We start from the raw sequence: 23,418 nt of genomic DNA on the forward strand, positions 1-23,418 counted from the left end.
TTTAATTTATTCGATTCATTTCGATTTTAAACCGAATCGACCGAATACTCACCTTAAAACCGGCCATTCATCCAAGTTGGAGAGGAGAAGACCTCCTCACAGCTGCTCAAAGTTGTGTGCTAGACCTAATATTGGCATATGTTTTGCATATTTAATGGATTGATCACTAGAAAAAGGGATCATTAGGATCCAGCCTTTATCTTATTATTACATTTCCATAAGATGCCCAAGTTTCTATTAATTTGCATTTAAGTCACAGAAATTGCCCACAAGAACTGCAAACTTTAATTATAATGTGGGCAACTTCTGGGGCCACAGAATTAATTCTTGTAGGTATATTGTAACACTCTTTGGGTTATTTTGACTAGTTTATTAGGTTTCTGGTACATTTTCTTAAATATTTTTCTTGCTGCCAGGGTAAGTAATAGAATTTGGTATGGCATTAAATGCAATAGAATTGCAGTAATTATTCTAATGGTCCTTATTTACTTATTTATTTTGCAACTGACTCCAACTAAAAATTTAAATTTAATAGTTTGCTGTCTTAATTTCATCAAAAGTATTAACAATATGCTTACCATTTGTACCTATTCATTTTGCACAATTTTTAAGTTAAAAATTTATTATTTAGTCTTTATAGTATAGAAAAACTCGTTAATTAATTTTTTGGTTTTGAATAATATATTAACATATCTTTAAAGTTTTAAAATTTCTACTAATGAGTCCTTTTATTAGTCTTAACTTTAAATATTTTACTATTTAATTCATCGTAGTATAAAAAAACTTATTAGTTGGTCCTCTAATTTAATAAAATATGTCTACTAATTAGTCTTTTTACATTGAATGTATTTTAGATTTTTCTTCTAACACTTAAAGGTTAAAATTAATGGATGTAATAATTAATAGATATTTTAAAATCTCAGTGATATTTCAATGTAATTTTTAAATTAAGAAACTAACTAATAAGTTTTTGTATACTATATTTTCAAATTAAGAAATTAACTAGTAAGTTTTTCTATATTACAAAGATCAATTAGTAATTTTTTTTAAAAAAAATGAATTTTCTCATTTTAAATAAGAGAATTGATGGAAAAAAAATCGATCAAATTGAATTCTTGTAAAATTATTGATTTTAAACGGTGAATTATGTACGTGAGAGTAAAAAAAAAAAGAGAGATGAAAGACATTTAATAAATTAATTCAATACCAAAAGTTCCAACACATATTACAGAACATTACAACAAACAAGCAAATTATCTGAGTTTCCTGCCTCCATTCCAATGCTGAAACTCAACCAAATCATCATTTATAAGAAAATTTTGATGATCCTCAGAGCCTATCAGTGTCTTCTCACAATTGCAATGCATCTAACATCCTTAAAATTTTAAAAATTCTGCATCACAGAACATGAAACCTATACATTTAAGAACATAATCCAAACATTGAAGTTTTGTCATGTAAAAATAACAAAAGAACCTTACCTCTTCAGAAAACATTGGTTTGTAGATCAAGGAGGTCAGGATCAACAACTTTAGCTTCCTTCTCCGTTTCAGTATCGAAAAAGGGAGCATCAAGCTCAGGAGGATTCTGTTGCAATGATAAACAAATTTCAGAAACTAGGCAAATTCAAAGGAAACAAGCAGAAATGGTATCATTCTCACCAGGCAGCGAACTAAAGCCCAGTTGACACCCTTGAAGAATGGATGCCTCTTAATCTCATTCGCTCCTTCGTTCGAACCTAATCTGTTCTTGGGATCTCTGTGCAACAACCTGTACATCAACTGTTTTGCATTGAGACTAACCTGCATCAGACAAAATAATGCATTAGCTTATTACTTTAACTTTGAGTTATTGATGAACATGAGTGAATGGAGATTGAAAGAGAGAATCTCACATGTTTGTTTCCTGGGAATTTAAGATCTTTGTGAAGAATATTAGCAAATGTTTTTTGCCTTGTCTTTCCCCTAAATGGTGTATATCCATAAAGCATCTCATATAGAAGGATACCTGAAGGAAAAAGAATAAGAACTCATAGGCAATTTTGCCAACTTCACATTGATTTGTTTGATGCATAATGACGCTAAGCCAATATCAGAAGAGATCAGAAGATAAAAGCGATTACCAAGAGCCCACCAGTCCACTGCACTTGTATGGCCTGCCCCAGTTATAATTTCCTGACAAGAACAGAATGTAAATTTAGCATCACAGAATGAAAGTTAATGAAGCAACCCACATCGTTTGACTATAGAAAAATGGTAAGATTGACATATGAATATTTTCAAAAAACACTACACATGTGAACTTAGGATTCTTTGAAGAATAGACAGGTTGAAGTTAAACGAACCGGAGCTATATACTCTTCAGTGCCAACAAAAGAATTTGAAGCTCTCATGGGTTCAGCCATAAATACTGGATGCTGATGCTGTTGACGTTTATGGCGCTTTTTCTTTTCGTTTATAGTTGGAATCAAAAGCTGCAAGTACAGAACAAATTTGTTGCATTTGAATCATTATTGACTTAATACAAAAACCAAGTTGAGGAAAGAAGTTTCCAACAGGAAAATGGAGGTAAGAAAAGATGCAATACCTGAGGTTTGCATGATGTCAAGCATGACAGATCAAAATCTGTCAAGGACACATGACCATTACTCTGGAGTAAAACATTTTCAGGTTTTAAATCCCTGTAAATTATCCCTGCAAGAAAAACAACAGAAATAACTCTTAGTGTTTATAAATTGCTTGGACTCAGATACAGGTGTTAGAAATAGATGCATATCTCTATGTCTGACTTACCAACTTTCTAAATAAAAATTAGGATATGAATCTAAATTTAGACCTTGATTGGATATGTTATGTTATATAAAATAAATTAAAATAAGAAAAATATAAAGTTATATAATAATAATTATAGTTTAAATAGATGATAAAATACAACTAAATAATTATTTTTATCTAAATACATGCTCTTCGTCTTAAGAGAAAAGAATGCTCTTCGTCTTGAGAGAAAAGAATGCTCTTCGTCTTGAGAGACTCAAGGTGTTCAAGTGCACAAATATATGTCAGACACATATTTCATGACATATCTTATGAAGTATCATATAGGTATGGCATGGCAAAATGAACAGTTGGAGTATCGAGGATTCTATCAAGCATTAAATGGCAAAGATTTCCTTGACTAGACTGTTGATGTTAAGAGTATGGATTTGAATCATTAAGTGGTGTCAGAGAATGAAATACATAAGTCAGGAGTTACTCAAAGAACAGATTGATAATGTAAACTCAATTTCTACCTTGACAGTGAAGGTACTCCAATGCAACAACTACCTCTGCAGCATAAAATCTGGATCATCCAACATATATGTCAGGGATGTAGAAAGGTTATGACATACGAGTCAAAGGAGAAACTAAACCACTCATATAGAGACCAAAAATATTTTTGAAAATAACTTATCCTTTAACAGTATCATAATCCAAAGAATGAAACTACTAATAACATTTTGTTATTATATACTTGCTTTACCTCACAGCGTCTTCCTTCAGTACTTTTGTTGGCTGTCTCTCCAGAAGCATGAAGAGCTCTCCACCAGGGCAGTAATCAGTTATCAGGCAAATATGTGTTTTGGTCTGAAAAACATTTCAAGTCCATGAGAGTAACTTCAGGATTGCAAAGCATCTAACTTGTCTTCACATTGCAAAGACTACAGGTTCTTGATTAATCAGCCAAGCTGATGCCCATTAACTAACCTGAAATGAAGCATATAATGCAGGAAGGAAAGGGTGGTCCAACATGTCAAGAATCTCTCTCTCTGCACAAGCTCTATGCACCTGCATCAAAGAAAAGAAATCAAGTGAATTCTATACTTGGATTATCCAGAAAGTATCTCATCCTTACTGTCGGAATTCGGTCGGAAAATAGAATTGAGGGTTTATATATCTTAGCTCAAAAACTATTAAATAATTTGGTTTAATTATTTTGAGTCGAGTGGAAAATATATCCAAAAGTTATTTAGACCAGTTTCTAAATAATTATGATAACTTAATTCTTATACCTTATTGCGGTTGAGCATAACATTCTTATCCATAGCTTTCATGGCGAAAAACTGACCACTTCCACTCAATTCTACCAAATGCACACTGCCATGCCAATTCAAAAGTAAGAATATCTAAGAGACAGTAAAAATAAGAAATGGAGGGTTATTGAAAACTTTTCAGAATTATTTTATATTGTTCACTATTTCAGAAAAACCAATTTTATGTTTTCCGTAAATTCGGAATGGTATCTACAGAAAAATCTAAAAAATTCCTCGATTGTGATTTTTTCAAATGCACAAAATTGGAAAGGGATACAGGAAAAAGAAGGAAGACAAACCTGCCAGTGTCACCAGATCCCAAGGGTTTTATTGGCCTAAAATGTTTCAGTCCTACTTGTTCTCCATTGTCTAGGATCTGCAAGGTTATATGTATAAACCCATCAGATGAAACAAGCAAAATATCCATTGGAGAACAAACTTTTCAGCATAAGAAGCATCTGAAAGATTAATACCTTTTGAATTGCTTTCCAAGAGGGGGTATCCCTCCTATGAGGCTTTGGAAAAACAACCTTTGAATGATTTGCCCACAAATCTTCTGGTTTCTGTAGATAGAAATACAGTTGTTAGAACGATATCACAAAAAGCCTTCTCAAACTATTTAACTGTATTCAGACATCACTTACTAAATTGGCATCTGGAAGTTCTCTCACTGCATCATCAACATTTTCTGCAGTTTGTTTCACCTGATAGTGGACATCAACTTAACACTTCAGCAAAACTACTTAGAATGTTATATCTAAACCATAATTGAGGAGTTCAGTTTCAAAAAAAGCTAACCAGTATTTCACTCTCTTGTGCTGTGTCCTCTGCAATACGGTTGGTACGAGGCTCAACGTGCTCGCTGCCATCTAGTTGTACTCCAATAAAATACTGTACTTCTCCCTGTTCACAAAATGCTAAAATCAATAAGAAAATTTTCCTTTTCATGGAAAAATATAAGCATCTGCCTACGACAGAGTCACATAACCAAACTGAGATATTTGAATAGGCATTGTACCTTTTGATCACGCATAGGCTGCAGGTGGAACAGGTTCCAGAATTTCTTGCCTGGATTAAGTGCAAAAGGAGATGATAACTGAATAAGTTTCCATTTTCCAGAAATACCATTAATTTTTTTTTAATGTTATTCTCCCATGAATTAGGCTCAGAATGAACACAGTTACAAACTGTTAGGAGCAACTGAGATGTATATCTAATGGTCTATTAAAATTTGACTAGGATGTCTATGAAATTCCATAGAAAATTCAGAATAAGCAATAGACAAGCATACCACTCTTGGTATAGTTAATAAGCTGCACAGTAACATCTGTCTGGTTATCAATTGCTTCTCTTATTTTCCTCACAGTAGCTGGATCAGTTTCAGGCCCTTGCAAAAATCTACATCCAATCATCAAAAATATTTCAAATTGCATCCCCAAATCTTAATGATATTTAAAGAGTGTTAAACATTTGCAGGGATATTGATGCCAGATTTTCTGAACCTTTTTTTTTCAACTAGAGAGCATAAATAAAGCCATCATAGTTGCATGAACTCTGCAGATTACCTGCAATTTCTTCCCAAGATTTCTTCGCGACTGTACTCTGTCAGCTCCAAGAAGCTATCAGAGGCAAATATCTGAATATTTAAATAATAAGAAACGTCATATATTGTCATTCCTCCAATGTATAAATTTCAAATAAGATTAGATGACTGTTTAGAGTTCTTACAATGGGATTATCAGGCAGCCTCGGATCAGTAATGACGAAGTTTTTCTCTATACGTTCAAGTGTTGTAGCTAGATCAATACCCTTTCTCATTTCCTTCTTCCTTACTTTGTCATCAACACTATCAGGCCTTGTATCATCATCACTCATCTCCTCCTCCTCCTCCTCATCATCATCATCGAAAAGAACTGCATCATCAAAGCTCTCATCTTTGGATTGTGTGCTCTTCCTCATGAGCCTAAACAGCAAAGACATTTTAATACATGCCCTATACAAACATTTTAAGTACAATGATTGAATATAAAATGCATGCAAGCTTGTATATACATGGAAGATAGTTAAAAGAAGAAGCTATACCCCATGAAAGAGAGGCGGATAGATTTTCTTTGTTTCTTCTCTGGCAACTCAGTGATACGCTGCATAGAGCTTCGAGTTCCCCCAAGTGAAGTCCGTCTAATTGAAGGAGGTACATTCTCTGAGTTTCGCCTTGCCAATGCTCCTTTTCTTTCCTCTTCTCCAGCACCTTCAGATTTTCTCATCAAGGGACGGTTAGTAGATTCACTAAGTGAACGAGGTCTCTTCATTGCTTGAACAAGTTCAGTTACAGAACTTGTAGCCATGTCCTTTTGACGTGCTGCACAAGCAACAGACAACGTGGTGTATGATCAACAACCAAGAAACATTAACAAATGTTAACATAATCATCATGTTCTGAAACTGTTTACTTCTTCTCCCCCATCAAACAGATTCCCAAAATCAACTACTGTGGGAGAGTACCATTCATGTTTGGTTGATTGGTTCAGATAATTCAGTCTAGCTTAAAATCAATATAGATGCCACTACAAGAAATTAATCCATTTGTGGGGATAAAACCGCTGTAAAATTCATCACTAATGACAATTTAAATTCGCTACGAGATTGCCACAAAAACTGCCACCTAAAAACTTTAGTGGTAATTTTTTATATTTAATGACAAAATTCTGGTGACGATTTTTTTTTTCCGACAAAATTTTGCCCAAAAAGCTCAATTTGTTGTAGTGGCAGTGCCACCTTTTCTGGATCAAAATATGTTTAAATCTATTATTATTTATCAATCATGCATAAATTATATCAGCACTCTTAGCTGCCTGCACGAAAGATAACTTCTTACTAATGCGCTTTAGCTCAATGATACTGAATTGGTTTTAACTTTGTGAGATCTCAGATTTAAACCTTTTTCTTACTGAAAACTGAATAGGAATATTCATGCAACCTATGGAACATCTTGGAATGTTTTCTCTCCAAGCTAACTGAGACCAATCTAACTGTAAGTCGCACATGAGTACGAGAAATAAACAGTCACAGGTCATCAATAATTATCAAAAAGAAACAAGTATGATATGCATAGTACCATCATATCGGATCAAAGATTCAGGCAATCCATTAGGACGCAGTGTCTTATCCTTGGACCCCTCAGTGTGCTTGCTAACCTCTACTTGCATTCTGCCAAATCAGCAGACAAATAAATAAATCAAATGATAAAAATTGAATTCTTACTGTGACATAATCCTAATTCCAAACAACAATTAATTGTAAAAATTTCTCCTGTTCATAGCAAAAGTTAAGGAGTGAAGGTCCACAGACCATCAGTATCAAGGCATTGAATGTTTAGCAAGTGACAAGGATGTGGGTTACCCAGTTGGCAAAAAAGTTGAACTATTTGTTTGATATAGGACAATGGGGCATCTCTTTGTGTTTTCAGCTTTTTCAAGTGGTCTGTTTTAGGACACATACATCTGATCACTAACACATAGATTATTAGATTCTTAGGCTTTGTTCGGCAACAAATCTGAAAATAGTATTTAGCATTTTGACAGAGTCAATTTAATAGTATTTAATAATTGAGGAAGTAGATTATAAAAAACTAATTCTGTCTAAACAGCTTTCACTGCTAAATCAGCAAACTTCTATTAACAACAGCTAGTATTGGCGAACATGGCCTTAACCATGATTCATGAGTATTTTATTGTTGTAATCTTGTATTTGTATATGCTTTCATGTCCTTGCATATAAATTTATTTTGTGCAAGGGTATAATATTTTGAGTAAATTAGAAACTAACCCAATATATTTGAGGACTTTCCCAGATTCGTCCTTGATAGGAGCAATAGTAAGCAAATTCCAAAATGGTGTCCCATCTTTCTTATAATTCAGCAATCTCCCACAGTAACTCTTCCCTTCCTGTAAAGTCTCCCTTATTTTGGCTACATCTTCTGGGTCTGTCCCAGCTCCCTGTAAAAACCGACTGCAACCACAAAATAGATATCATTTTTACCATGGTTAAGAATCATGGTAATAACACAAACATACACATAAATTGGGTAATTTGCATTTTATTTTTTGGATCAAATAAAAATAATAATTTATTACATCTATCTTATTAAAATATGAGAAAAATTGCAATTTAATATATGTAATACAGAGAAATTTATTAATTTGTCTCTTAATTTTGAAAAATATATTAAAATATCTATAAAATTTTAAAAAATTTACTAATTAGTCCCTTCATTAATTTTATCGTTAAATGATACAGAAAAATCTGAAATATTCTCTACAGATGGATTAATTAATAGATATTTTTATAAAATTGAGAAATCAACTAATAAATTTTTATAAAATTAAGAGATTAATTAATAAATTTTTTATAACTAAAGAATTAAAAATATTTAATCGTTAAATTTAATAAAATAATTAATCAGTAAACTTTTAAAATTTTAAAAATTTTTTAAAATTGAAAAATTAATTAATAAATTTTAAATAAGAATTAAATAATAAATTTTCTTAAATATATTTGTGTTGAAATTTAAGTTTAAGAACTAAATTATTATAAAATATTACCAGTTCCTGCCAACGACTTCCTTGGAGGTATAACCAGTCATTTTAAAGAAGCCAGCACTTGCATACATGATTGGCAAGTCGGGTTTTGTAGCATCTGATACCACAAATGTTTGTTGGAAAGATGATAATGCATCTTTTATATCTTCAGACATCCTAGGGATTCCTTTTGAATCTCTCCCTCCATCATCTGATAACTCTCCTGAGCTTCTAACTGAATTATTTGAATTTCTCCGAGATGTACCCGGTTTGTTACTAGTCGGTTCATCTCCACCGGAAGTTCTAACCCCAACCCCTTGTGGTTTGCCCGTTTCAGTGTCGGTTTTCAACACTAAACCCCACTCAGCCGCCCTTTTGGCTGCCAGACCCGTTTCCCCAGACAACTTTGTGGTTGTAGTTGTTGATTCTGATGGCGACGACAATAATGGTAGTGAAGTTTGTGGGGTATAATCCTTGAGAGCCATCCACGAGGTGATTTCTTCGGTTCGATCTGACTTGGAAGATAAATTGGTTTGATCAGATTTTGAGTTGTCATGTGGTTGCTGCTCAACCCAACTTTGCCAAGTGGGGTTGGAGCGAAATGCGGGGTTAATGGGTCGGTTCGAATAGGTAGAGGAGGGATTGAATACTTCAAGTGATCCACGAGGGTCTTTAGGCAAGGGAGGTATCAGCGATGACTGCTTGTTGGATGAGTTGTTAGTCGGTTCCATATCTGCAACCACCGTAGTACCGATTTCACTTTAATGCGCATAAATTCAACGATGGAATATGAAGACACCCACATAAACAGATTAGCTAGACAGAAGAAAACATATAAGTTTGGACAACAATGGGGCAGTGATATGAACTGGACTGGGACACAATGGGGATGATATTTTGGAATATTGAGTATGTGGTGAGGAAGAAACATAGAGAAGTCAATTGATGTATCATTTCAGGGGTAGTTTGGTCCATGTGAAAGTTTAAATGAAAAAAATATAAAAATAAAAAAAAAAAAAGAATTTGAAATGGTTAGGTAGGTCACTAATTAATTAAAGTTGTACACACAACTCTTTCCGACTCATGACCATGAGAGTGAGTGATAACAATACACAACATAATATGACAGAAACAGAAGCTTCAATTTCTGCAAGAACATGGAAACTCAAAACCACAAAAATTACATTTAGAAAAGAAAAATTAAAGTATAAACAAATAATTCTAAGAAACATTTCAAAAAGATGAAACTTCATGATTAACATCAATAGTACTGGATTATGAAAAATACGAGTTCAAATCCGAGTTGAATCTAATTAAAAGAAGAAAAAGAAACAAAATTCAATGAAGGGAAGCTAATCAGAATCAAGAAACTTAGATACATACCTCAGTTATCTTCTGGTCTGAAACAGGAAGCTTATATGGAAACTGTCTGACAAAAAGCTGAACCTGAAGGCTAGATATTATATGCAAAGCTTGAAGTTGGGAGAGAGAGAGAGAGAGCAGAAAGAGACGAGGAAGATATGGAACAAGAAGTACTTTTGATTGCAAGAAAGACTAGCAGAAGAAAAGAAGAATGATTGTGGAAATAAGTTTAGCCAACTTCCATGCCTCTACACGTAAACTTCACATGGCAGAATCTTGTGTCTCGATGACATGATGAAGCTCTGGGCTCTGGAGATGGGTTGGCAACAAAAATAGAAGCAGAATTGTGAGAAGCAAAGCAGATATTGGAGAGGTGATGAGTTGCACGTTGAGGGTTTCAGGTTCTACCGACCGTGGTCTGGGCAGACAATGCCGCTTCTGTTTCTATGTCTCCACTAGTGGCATAAAGTCTGGGAGATGATCCCATATAAAACAAACACTAATAGAAAGGACCATATCTTTCCCCATCAAGCATCATTATTTTTCATATCCCTTGCCGTAGCATTATACTTCCAACCTATTTATATTAGGAGAATTTTTTTATATAAGTTTAATTAGTTCACTGTATTCTTATTTAATGATTAAATAAGTTCAATTTATAATTTTACACCAATTAAGCTTTCATATTTTTATTAATTATCAAATAAATCCTAATATAATATAATATTATTTTTTAATAATAAAATATTTAAAAAATTTAATACTTTAATTATAAAAGGTTGAAGTAATTATATGAATTTTTGAAATAACTATATAGTTTTTTTAGACTGCATAAAGTTTGAGTGGTCGGGGACCTATTTCATGTTTTAGACTCCTAATTGCTGACGTAGAATATGTGGTAAATACAATTTTTAAATAAAGCTTTCTAAAGTTAATGATTTGCATTCCAAAATTATAATTAAAAGAAGAATTTCGAATATCAGTCTTTTTGACCGTTTAATCATTTCTTTTTTTTTTTGAAATTGACCGTTTAATCATTAGTAGCTCATTATAACAGTTAACTGCTCGGTGAACACCAACCGAAAATGCCAAATGGTAACCATTTAACTAAACAATTCTAAAGCCCTTTTCCTGCTTTAAGTCGATTAAAAGCAGCTTAACAAGACTAAGAGAAAAAAAAAATTCAGAGACAAAAAAGAAAAATTACGTAATTAACTAACTATAAATAACTTGCCCTTTCAAATATTATATTTATTTATGCAAATTTTTTTTTTAAAGGCAAGATCCATTGGATAAAACTTTAAAGCCCAAACCACAACAAATAAGGAAAAATTTTCAATTTTGAAAATTAGTCTACCGTCTATAAGAAAAACAACACAAAACTCGTAGCGTAACCCTAACTTGCTAAGAGAGATAATGAGCATTGCCACTACAGCTAGAAGAAGTTATTGCTTAAGAAAAATAGATGAATTTCTTAAAAAAAATATTTCCTCTAAAAATCTAGTGAGAGAAATTATCCACTTTTTTTCCATTACAACATAAAAAAAATTGCAACCTAAATGGATACGTTCTTAAACAAACATACAAATTAGGAGTGGACACGTGGCCAGGGAGAGTGGTCCTGGATTGGGAGTTGCCCAATTATTATTATCATCATGACATGAACTCATGAACTGTTTGTTTATTATTATTAACTATAAAGGGGAATTAAATTTCATTTATTTTAAGAGAATTAGAAAAAGTTTATTATTAAAATTTCAAAGGGGGAAGCTTTAGATTTCTGTCTAGATCCCATTTTCAAATCGAATTAAAATTCATTATTTTAGAAGAAACGTTTCATTTGTTTGGAGAGAATTAGGAAAAGTTTATTATTAAAACTACAAAGAGAAAAGTTTTAGGTTTCTATTTAGATTCCAAGTTAACCGAATTAAAATTTATTATATAAAAATTAAGAAACGTTTCATTTATTTGGAGAGAATTAGAAGAAGTTTGTTATCACTATTATAAAGGAAAAGCTTTAGATTTATGTCCTAATCTTAATTCTAATCTGAACTAAAATTTATTATATTCAACTAAATTTTTTATTTATGAAAAATTATTATTTAGTCTCTATAATATAAAAAAATATATCAATTGATCTATTAATTTTAAATAATATATTAAAATATCTTTAACATTTTAAAAAATATAATAATTAGTCTCTCTATTAATTTTAACCGTTAAATATTATAAAAAAATCTAAAATGCATACGAAAAAATTAATTAGTAGATCTCTTAATTTAAGAGATCAATTAATAAGTTTTTTAAAACTATAGAAACTAAATAATAAAATACTTAACGACAAAATTACTAAAAAAATTAATTAGTAAATTTTTTAAAATGTCAGAAATGTTTTAATATATTTTCAAAATCGTAAAACTAATCGGTTAATTTTTATAGTAATTTTTTAATTAGAAAAAAAAATTATTATTATTATTACAATCATAGAGGGTAAAACTTAGGTTTCTATGCTAATCTTAAGTGCAAATTGAATTAAAATTTATTATATAAAAAAAAACTTTTCATTTATTTGGAGAGAATTATATGGAGACCTCAAATTCAAACTCAATTAAATTAATTATACCAAAAGAAAAATTTTCATTTATTTGGATAGAATTAGAAAAAGTTCTCGGTCGGATTCATAAATGCTTCCTGCTTCTAAAAAGTGGAAGATTTCAAAGGGCAAAGAAGGAAACTATACTTTGGTTCTTGTATTATCCTCTCAAGTCTAATCTCAATTTATCTTAAATAAAATGTTTTATTTCACATTTTAAAAAATAAATTCATAAAAAATCATGTATAATTTAATTTTTTTAATTAAAAAAATAAATTTAATTTCAAATAAAAGAATTGATTATAGAGAAATAAATGGAAATTAAATTCTTATAAAATTTTATTATTCTAGGGGATTAAGTTATAAAAAATAGAACTAATTGAACATCACAAAATTTGAAAGTGAAATTAGATTTTTTTTTAAATAAAAGTTAGGAGTTAATTTATTTATTAATTCCATGTTGTTAAATTTATTAAATTATTGAAGTTCAAGTGTAAAATAAAATGTTTTAAAATTAATTGGATGAAACTACATTTCAATTTTTATAAAAAAATAAAAAAATTAATTTCTATATTTATACTTAAACAAAATATTAAATTACCTTAAAATCAGAGGTGCTTCCTTAATAAGAAAATTCTTATGTGCACCTGAGTATCAAAATAAATATTAAAATAAATAATTATTTAGTTTATTTAATTTCAAACTATTTGATTTATGTAATATCAAAATAAATAATTATTTAGTTCTTATAAATAAAGGAAGAGATTAAATAGTTAACGATATTATTATATTTTTAAAAAAAATAAGAACTAAATAGTTAATTATAATAAATTATAAAAATTAAATAATAATTCTTCTCTAAAAAGATAATTAAGGGGTAAGATATAGAAAGGTAGGTCCCAGAGGGCACGTGAAAAGGCCTTTTTAGGGAAATAATCTTATCAGATAGGGCTGATGATGGGTCACATCTCGGAGTCTTATTTGCATGGTAGACCCCCTCTCCTCTCTTTCTCTTTTACTTACTCATGGTGGTCCTTCTCTCTCCCTCTTCCTCTCCTCTTGCTGGACCTCACCTGGCTGTCATTCATCAATCAGAAGAGGCCTTTCCTCGTCGTTTTTTTAGGTTATTTTATGTGAAATAAATTTTTCAAAAATAATTTAATTGAATTAGAAAAAGTAATTTATTTTTTTATATTAAAATAAGAAAGTAATTTAACTTTTTAAAAACTCATCAATATTGATAATATATAAAATAGAACATATCTTAAGATTTAAAAATGACCTCTTGTAAATGAATATGGGTACAGTAGGATCGGGCTATTATGATCCGAAGCCAGAATACCCGATCGCACAAATAAATGATAAAGAATTATTTAAGCTGCATCTAGAATTTTAATCATTATTATTTGGTTAATTTGAAATAAGAAAAAAATATATTAAAAACTGAATGTTTTATTAAAATTTTTTAAAAATAAAAAAGCAAATTTTAATAGTTGAAAAAGATTATAAAATCTTAATAAATAAAATTATGGAAATATTTAAAATATTTAAAAAAATAATTAAAATATAAAATTAATCTCCTAAACCATGAAATTTCTATATCGAATTTTGTGATAAAAATATTTTTGAAAATCGTGCGTAATTAAAAAATAATTAAAATATAAAATTGACCTCCTAAACGATTAAATTTTCATATTAAATTTCGTAATAAGGTTTACAACTCTAGTCACACCTTTGAAAGTTATGCGTTTTGAATTTTTTTTTTGAAAAGTCTTTTATCGGACATGAACGATAAAAATTAAATCCGTTTCAAATTTGTTATACAGTTTTAGGCTGATTGTTCCATATCAACAAATTGGAATCATATTATACCATATTCTTAAATGTGTATGCCTCGTTATCATCTATATTGTGTGACAATAGGATAGAAGGGCCTTGACAGACGACCAATCAATTGAGTATTAACCAAGCCAAACATGGACATTCTTAAAGAACAATGATATGACATTACATAGTAACATGATCATTGTGCTTTGTACGACGAGGAAGAAATATATGAGCAGATACAGTCTAATATACCTCAACTTTCACTTTGCCTTCAATCTCAAAACTCCACCATCATAGAACCACCTTAACCACATCATCCTTATATCATTTACTCACAAGTCTAAAAACTCCCAAACTCTCACTTTCAAGCATTCCAAAGCCACCTCATTACTTCATAGACACCATGTATTCTAATCTCAGACCCTCTCTCTAGATCCTCAGTTACCAAATATATCTATAAATTTTAATTATGTTGTAAATATAATATCCCTCAATTAAGTTTCAAATAAATAATTATATGATCCATAAATTATGGCATTATTAACCCTTAATTTGTCTATCAAATTTTTGAGAAATAGATTAAAATGTTGAGAAAATTTTTAAAAAATTAAAAAATATCTCAAATAATTAAAAAAATGTTATTTATAATAAAAAAAACTCTAATACTCATTATATTTTTAAAATTGGTGCGTTTCGAAATTTTATTTTGAAAAATTATTATAGATTTCTATCGGATGTTGACAGTAAAATTTAGTTCCAATTTAAATTTGCTTAAAATCAAGACTAATTGTTCTATATCACATTTATTTTTAAAAAAATATTCTTTATATTTTTTAATGTTTAGTATATTCAAAAAAATTATCAATAAAAAATATTTTTCGGATCACTGATAAAATTAAATATTTTTTAAGGAAAATGAGTTCTCCCTAGTCATTTTTTAAACTTTTATTGATACTACTATATAATAAATTTATAAATATTTTTTTATTTTTTAGTTAAAATTAAATAATAAAAAATAAATTATTTAATTAGAAAATATTTTTTATTTATAAGTTATTTTTTATAAATAAATAGTGTCTAATTATTAACAAATAAATATTAAATCGATTAAAATGTCTAATGAAACTAAAAATTTATAAATAATTTAATGGATTTTTAGGAATAGATAGCAAAATTATAATGGAAAACTCACTCATTTTCTTCACTTTTTCAATTAGGTTACCACTTGATTGGGAGAAGCTAAGTTTTTATTGTCAAAACTTTAAATTATTTATTTATTTTGATATCTACGTGTTATAGATAATGCTTAAAAAGTTGATAGGGACAAAACACAAAGAAGAAGCCTTTGTGGTAAGGTATAGTGATTGGAGCATCATGTTCTTGAATCCACAAATTAACAACATACCAAAAAGAACTTGAATCGCTCCAACTACATCTCTACCCATTTTGATTTCGACTACACCAAACAATATGCCAATTATACCCTTTTCTTATATATTATTATTGGAGAAATTATCAAAATATTCAATTTTTTTCTAACATATTTTTATTTTAACTTTTCTAAAAAATTACATGAATTTCAATTTTAGGATTTTTTTTTTTGAATAATTGCTTTAGTTTGTTAGAAGAATTCAGAAATTATTGTTTTTCGTTTCCTTTTTCTTTTCCATCATCAATCATCACTCAGTTTTTAGATAATCATTAACCAAAATTGTTCACAAGAGTTTGTGGCAATTCTGGGCCCAAAACCGTTTTCAGTTCAAAGTTTGTATCAACCCTTAAATTTCAACTTGATTCCAATTTTATTTATTAATGGCCAAATCTTTTTTCAAAAGAAAGAAAGAACCCAGTTGTGATTTGTAATCAGATTAGACTGAATTGCTAATTCTGATCCAATATTGGTTCGATTAAAAACCAATTTTAATTTGATTTTCTGAATTGAACCAATCTAATTTTGGTCCAATTCCAAAACAGACCATGAATGGCTATAACCACAATCACATGGAATGTTAAAGAGCATGCATTTTCATGCTAAAATTGGTAAAAAAATCTTCCCATTTAGAAAGGTGTTTGTGCTAAATATGGTGAATAACAAAGGAAAATGTTGAACACAGCAGGCAAAAAGATGGAAAATTTTTTGCTATCAATTTGTGCCAACTGACATTCACAACATTGTCTTTCGACGACAATACGCTTGCGCCTGTTACGCGAATCTGTAATCAAGCTGCACATTATCTGGCGAATAAACAAAGCTCTTGGCAATGCTAGTTTTATTAGCGATGGCCTTCTGCAATGAGATTACCATACAATCTCTGCCTTCTGAGAAAGAGGGGGAAAAAAAATTCAAGGCTAGTCTATTAAATTACGAAATGGATCCTACAGAGATACAAGAATCCCAGCTCACATTTACACCAAAAGGGAAAAAAAAAGGGGCAGAAATTTCCTGTATGAGAGGTATCTCCTTGATAATCTGATACCCCAACCTGCTATATATAAACACTACAAAGAGCTATCAACCATTCATTTTTAGCTGTCACCATTTGACTCTGGAGAAACGTTGCCTGCACTTCTGTCATTATCTTTCTTTGGTCCGTGTCGAGATGGAGTCTTATGAGAGCCTTGCACTGGATCGATTTGGGGATCATATTTTTGGCTAGCCAGATAATTTAGAGCCATGACCACATCCGATACATTCGGCCGCATATTAGGCTGCTCCTGAACACACATTGCAGCAATCGCAAGAGCTTGGTACAATCCTCTCACAGGATATTGACCTTTAAGTAAAGGGTCGACCATGCGTGAAAAGTTTCTCCGGTCTTTGAACATAGGTCGTGCCTGCAAAGAATCCAATTGATTTCATATGCCTCATCAATCATGCTACTCTCAGATTATTATAATTTCTTTCCTTGTCTACTTCAGTTCTTTATCAGATATTTGCAGAACAGAGACTATATCAGTTACAAGATATAATTTATCAGGAAAAGAGAATTAACAATCTTCTCAAATTCCATGAAAATCTACACTTGGTTTAACTTTGGCCCATAACCTTTTTCAAAGCTTTCAATAAAAAATATATTATTTTCCATGTCAAACTATAGATTAATGAATAAACATGAAAAAATGAAGCTAAAGCAACCGATTACCGAAACAAAACAAATGTCATTGATGTCAATTATGGCAAGCAGGATTCAACGGACAAATTTGTTAGGAGCAATAACAGCAACAGCTAAAAATTTTGCTGCAAGTCAAAGCAAGAAAAGGAGGAAAATCTTGAAATCTGGCATTCATTTCAGCTGACTTTTCACCTATTAATTATTTCCTTGAGAAGAAAATATAGAAGTAAAACAAGTGCAAAGGAATGCCCTTTACAATTCAAGTATCATCCCAAGACAAACATTTCATCCAAAACTAATACAAAGTAAAAAATCCTTTTTTTTTTTGCACATGTTAAAGATGTTCTCAGCATTATCTACTTGTAGAATGATCAGGTTCAGAAGTTAATAATTGAATTCGAAAAAGATATCACTCATATAACGCAGAACAACAACCAAAAATGAAAAACAATAAAAACCAGTCAGCTACTTTCTACACAGTTGGTGGTCATCAGAAAAGGCCACTTTGAATCCACCAACCACACATAAATATTATCACATTACTGGCAGGACATCCATATGGACTCGAACATAGATCCTTGTAGGGTTGATCTTTGTGACTGTTATAACTGATTAGAAAACATCTATAATAAAAATGAATGCAGTAGGCTACAATCCAATCCGTATTAGTTTGATGCTGTTAATCACAGAAAACAATTCACCTAGTACAACAAAAACCATAGACTAATATAAATAATGAGCCAGAACTTCTCTTACCCAAGCAACCAGATTCTGCTCTCCATGATCCCTTTTTTGATCAATTGCTTTCCTGCCTGTGATGAGCTCCAAAAGAACCACCCCAAAGCTATAAATATCTGATTTAAACGTCAATTGACCTGTCATTGCATAGTCTGGTGCACAATATCCATATGTGCCCATAACCCTTGTAGAAACATGGGTCTTATCCCCACTGGGTCCCACTTTGGCCAGGCCAAAATCAGATAGCTTTGGATGATAGCCCTCACCAAGCAAAATGTTCGAGCATTTCAGATCACGATATATAACTGGTGGCTTCATTTTTTCGTGCAAGTACTCTAAACCCTTAGCAGCAACAGCAGCTATTTTCATTCTTGTGTTCCAATCAAGTGGTTGCCTATTACGCGGAAGATCTGCAAAAGGAAAATTATTAAACAACAATAAATTAGAAAATGGTAAGTTAAGAAAATGAGCAATCAACACAAGGATGAGATGTTACAATGACTTACATACCATGCAAATGGTTTTCTAGGGATCCTAATGGCATGTACTCATACACCAATAGCCTCTGATCACCCTCGGCACAATATCCAATCAACTTGACAAGATTGGGATGATCTGCTAGACTTAATGTCAATACTTCAATTACAAACTCCCTAGTCCCTTGAACGCCATTTCGATCAAGTTGCTTAATAGCAACAACCTGTATAGAATAAAACAACATAATTCAAGTCTCACCAACAAATTAAAAGCAAATCATGAATGTGGACACTGTAAAAGGAACTTTACAGCAAATATGTTACGAGTAGAATAAAAGGGCACGCAAAAGTGTATCATATTTACTCTATTGAGTTGATTATTGCCCATGGCATACAGCAAGGGCCTTTTATTTTTTGGTATCAATGGGCTGCTTTCACTGACCTGATTGATTTTATCCAAATGCCCCTTGTAAACTTTGCCAAAACCTCCTTCACCCAAGAAACAATCTGACTGGAAATTGCCTGTTGCGGCTGCAAGTTCCTCAAAAGTAAAGGTCTGGGCGAGTTTCCCATTATTTCTCACATTCTTAGAAACCTCATCTACCAAATTTAAATTCTTTACATCTAAAGATAATTGATCATCATTAGAAGTACCCTCTTCCTTTACATTTGCAAATGGCTTTACTTTCAATGACCCTGTAGAACAAAGAAAAGCACAAACAGAAAAAAAATGGTTAAAAATGCAAAAAAAAATCACAATGCAAGGCAAATAGAGAGAAAAAGCCAATTTTTTTTTTTTTTAAAAATAGAGATTTATATATAAGGGTGCTATAAAAAGCCAAGGCCATCAAATTTGAAAGCAAACAAAGAACAGGCTAAGGACAAAATATTGAACACCCAAATGAGGGTTTTGGACTATGAGTTGGACTTACTTTCCCAAACATTTTAAATAATAATAATAATAATAATAATAAAAGGACCATGAAAATAACATCACCGCCAACATAAACCCCAAACGAAGAAACCAGAAGGAGAAATGCCTCTTCATGAGAGACACAATATTGAGAAAGCCATTGATCATTTCAACAATTTCAGCATGAGTCAAAATTTAGCATTCCCTAATCATTCAGCTGTCAATCTCCTATTGATATACAAAAACACTTGAAATTAACAGGGGAAAAAAAAGAAGAAGAAATCATCCTAAACAGTCCCCTTTGATCACTATCAAAGATGAAGAAAAAGGGCCCCACACTGAAAAAGAAAGAAGAAACCAGAATTCAAAAAAAAAAAAAAAAACCCATAAAACTGGGGTTACGTTTCAAAAGTTCAAAAACAAAACATTAAAGAAAATAATGATCATAAAATATTATATAGATACCTGAAGTGGTTCGTGTTTGATCGTTGCGTTTAATGCTATTATTGTTGCTTCTCTCTGATCGTTTGCTTGATCGTCCAGAGCAGCGAAAACACCCCATCTTCTTGTTATTATTATATTTTGATTATTTTTATCAATTTCAAACAAAAACCCAAAAATCAAACATAAATTCTCTCTCTTTTCTTCTTTTGTTTCCTTTCTTTCTCGACTATCTACAGACACAGAGAGAGGAGAAGCACAGAATGTGGAAAACAGAGAGAGCTGCAAGAACTAGCTTCCTTAGGGGTTTTATATGTATTTTAATTTTTATATTCCTTTTTGGGCTTTGTTCCAGTGTTAAGAAGTGCAATATTGTTATATCATCTATTTACGTGGACGAATATTGATTTGACACGTAATAATTAGAAATTGTTTGGTCAAATAAGTTCACGTTGTTCTCATTGTTTTGTCCATTTGTGTAAAGAAGTGATGACGTGGCACATGGTTAGTAGTATGAGAGTGATTCGGTGTACCAACAGATCTTTGTCATTTTATTAGAAGCAAAAATAATTATATAAAACATAGAAAATTTTCATTTAGAATTACATGGCCGTGAGACACGAACCTGACAGCCGCATTAATCACCGTCTGTTTTTCAAAGCAAGTGAAAAGTCAAATGCTTTTTAAATTTTTTTTTTTTTAAAAAGCTACAAGTATGCGGAGGGAAAAGGACCCACCCTCGATTCGCTCACCTCACCGCCAATATGGGACCCATATTGGCATATAGAATGCTGTGATCAACTTGATCATCTACACTTCCTGCAATCAAGTGCTTCGAAGTTTTCATGGGACGCGATGCAGCTGATCACCGATTGGATTAGCGATTTTACCGTTTTATCCTCAATCGGTGTTCTACAATTGTAGTTTATGGTTTTATTTTTATAGTGTTGGTAAATAGAATCACACCAAGGGCTAGGAGGGGTAAAATTTTCAGTTAAACATAATAATAATTATTATTATTTTATAAATTTATGTTTATTTTTTCCATATAATTTAATAAAACATATATTATCAAAATAATAGATTGATTTACATTTTAATTTACTCTATTTAAAAAAATAATTAGACATGATTTTCCGTTAGCAAAAAAACATCAAATTTTAATAAATAAAATTTCAATATATCAACTTTAGATAAATAAGTTTCATAAATTTCACCGATCAACTTCTCCATAAGTTTTTTAAGTAGTTTCTCTTTTTGATAATTAATAATAAAATGAAAGAGTATTTATAATAAATAATTTGAAATAATAATTTTAAAAATAAAAATAACAAAATAAATTTAAAATTAAAAAAAATTGATAGTATTTTTTTATTTAGTAATAAAATAAAGTGAAATGCTAAATAAACATCCAAATATAAAATATTTATAAGAGATTTAATATTAATATTAATATTAATATAAAATTTTAATATCATATTAAGTTTGAATTAATTTTAATTAAAAATGGCTATTAGTCAAATATTTTTAAATATTCGATTTGAGTGAATTATAATATGATAAAATTAAATTTTTTAAATTAAAATATTAATAAAAAATAATTATTAATTAAAATATATGAAATTAAATAGATTTAAATTTTAATAGTTGAATTTGAGACGGTGCGAGTATTACTGATATAAATTAAATTTGAGTTGAAATAGTTTAATTTTTATGATTATTCTATCTATTTATATTTTTATTTTTAATTATTCAATTCTAAACTGCTGAGGAATTGTAACCATTTTTCTTTTATTTTACCAATGGGTTTTCAATTTATTATTAATTGCTAAGGAAATTCAGTTGCTAAATTCACTAATCTTTGCATTAGATGTAAGGCTCTGTGTTGAAGCGACAACACAACACTGGAGCTTGGTCTTTTTACAGCTTCAGGCTCTTGGCCTTTGGGTGAGGTGTTTGGTCATGACTTTTGTGTAAACTTTTTTGTTTTTACTTTTTGACTTAATTGTTTGTGTTGGTGAGTGGTTTGTAGCATTTTCTATTATCATTACTGTTAATGTCTGAATTGTTTGTACTTGTCGTATTGAGCTATGTCGTGTTGAGAATTTTATTAGTGTTCAAACCGTTAGAGGTGTTGGTGTTCGTATTGGTGAAAAATCGATATTCAAGTAATGAAAAAATAATTCTATCATTATATTAAATTAAAAATAATAGTCTAATAGCTGTATAAATAAATTTTTTAGAGTTTTAATTGCATAGCTACTGCTCAAATTGGGATCACAGAAATCAGGGGCGGAGGGAAGATACGACAAGAGGCACGTGCCGTACCGGCGACCGAAAAATATTTTGAAGGGAATAAAGGTGTCACAGCGGCGCAGCCGATGGTGCCGCAGCGGCGCAGCCGATGCTCTACCAAAAAAAATTCCTGGCTTCACCACTGGCAGAAATGGAGGATGGATGGAGTGATCATTGGCTTAGTTTGCTGCGGTCCGTTTTTGCTTTTTTTTTTTTTTTTCCAGAATTTGGACTCCTTGGATCTTTGAGCTTTGAGTTAGATCTGTTATTGTTGGGTTAATCCCAATGTTGTTGAAATTTATTTTTTGAGCTATTTCAATACTTTTTTTAATGATAAAAAAATTAAGACTCCATTTAAATAATATAATATAAATTTTGTATAATTTAAAATATGTATATTTAAACTACGTTCATAAATCAATAATACTTGTTTAAAATTTATTGAATTTGCCTTCATTATAAGACAGATTCACTTATTAGCGGTTGAAATTATAATTTTTTAAATATAAAATAAATTATTTATTAAAATATATTATATACACAGTAAAAAATTATTTTTTTATAAAAATTTTACACGATTGTTAAACTGTTGCATTAATAATTAAATATAATATTATTATATAAAACTTAAAATGTTGAGTGATAATATATTATTTTTAAATATAAACAGAGGGAATCTTTTGCTTTTTATGGGGAAATTTATTAATTTTGATATAATTTATGGATTAAAAATTAGATTAATGATATTAATATCACTATCAAAAGGACTTGAAAAGTATAAGATATATTAGATAAAGGAATGGTTAGTTGCTAACCCACGTATGAGATTAAGCTAATAAGCAAAGATTTTTAGGCCTATTAAGCATCGATACATCAAAGGACACGTGTCCTAAGTGGGTGCCCTAAATCTTAATTAATCTTGGATTAGTGTTGGAAATTAAGCAAGGTCATGATTGAAAGATACACTTAATTAGTGTTTATCATGTGAGATTTTAGTAGTAGACTTTTGGATTG

The 23,418-nt window shown here is 30.5% G+C and overlaps 2 protein-coding genes across 3 annotated transcripts; both read right to left on the reverse strand.

Annotated features, from left to right (window-relative positions):
- Window positions 1-1,173: 1,173 nt before the first annotated feature.
- Window positions 1,174-10,501, reverse strand: LOC110626739 (phototropin-1). Of its 2 annotated transcripts, XM_021772801.2 has the most exons (24): window positions 10,030-10,501; window positions 8,671-9,379; window positions 7,895-8,077; window positions 7,185-7,276; window positions 6,152-6,428; window positions 5,798-6,032; window positions 5,635-5,705; window positions 5,361-5,467; window positions 5,088-5,137; window positions 4,868-4,972; window positions 4,714-4,773; window positions 4,543-4,632; window positions 4,369-4,445; window positions 4,049-4,133; window positions 3,744-3,824; window positions 3,520-3,623; window positions 3,290-3,339; window positions 2,587-2,693; window positions 2,345-2,473; window positions 2,123-2,174; window positions 1,895-2,007; window positions 1,662-1,802; window positions 1,482-1,587; window positions 1,174-1,393 (listed from the first exon to the last, which is right to left on the reverse strand). In XM_021772801.2, exons 2-23 carry the CDS (start codon window positions 9,375-9,377, stop codon window positions 1,486-1,488), a joined length of 3,018 nt encoding a protein of 1,005 aa, XP_021628493.1. In that variant the 5' UTR covers window positions 9,378-9,379; window positions 10,030-10,501; the 3' UTR covers window positions 1,174-1,393; window positions 1,482-1,485. The 2 variants fall into 2 exon arrangements, with proteins under 2 accessions (XP_021628493.1, XP_021628494.1); XM_021772802.2 differs by lacking the exon at window positions 10,030-10,501 and having other exon boundaries at window positions 8,671-9,547.
- Window positions 10,502-16,763: 6,262 nt separating this feature from the next.
- On the reverse strand, window positions 16,764-20,397 carry LOC110625889 (probable serine/threonine-protein kinase PBL5). The gene is made up of 5 exons (XM_021771578.2): window positions 20,134-20,397; window positions 19,198-19,451; window positions 18,790-18,979; window positions 18,298-18,689; window positions 16,764-17,263 (listed from the first exon to the last, which is right to left on the reverse strand). The coding sequence occupies exons 1-5, from the start codon at window positions 20,228-20,230 to the stop codon at window positions 16,955-16,957; spliced, it is 1,242 nt and encodes a 413-aa protein (XP_021627270.1). The 5' UTR covers window positions 20,231-20,397; the 3' UTR covers window positions 16,764-16,954.
- Between the last annotated feature and the right edge of the window lie 3,021 nt (window positions 20,398-23,418).

The sequence above is a fragment of the Manihot esculenta genome, chromosome 11 (assembly GCF_001659605.2).
Source record: "Manihot esculenta cultivar AM560-2 chromosome 11, M.esculenta_v8, whole genome shotgun sequence".
NCBI classification, from domain to species: Eukaryota; Viridiplantae; Streptophyta; class Magnoliopsida; order Malpighiales; family Euphorbiaceae; genus Manihot; species Manihot esculenta.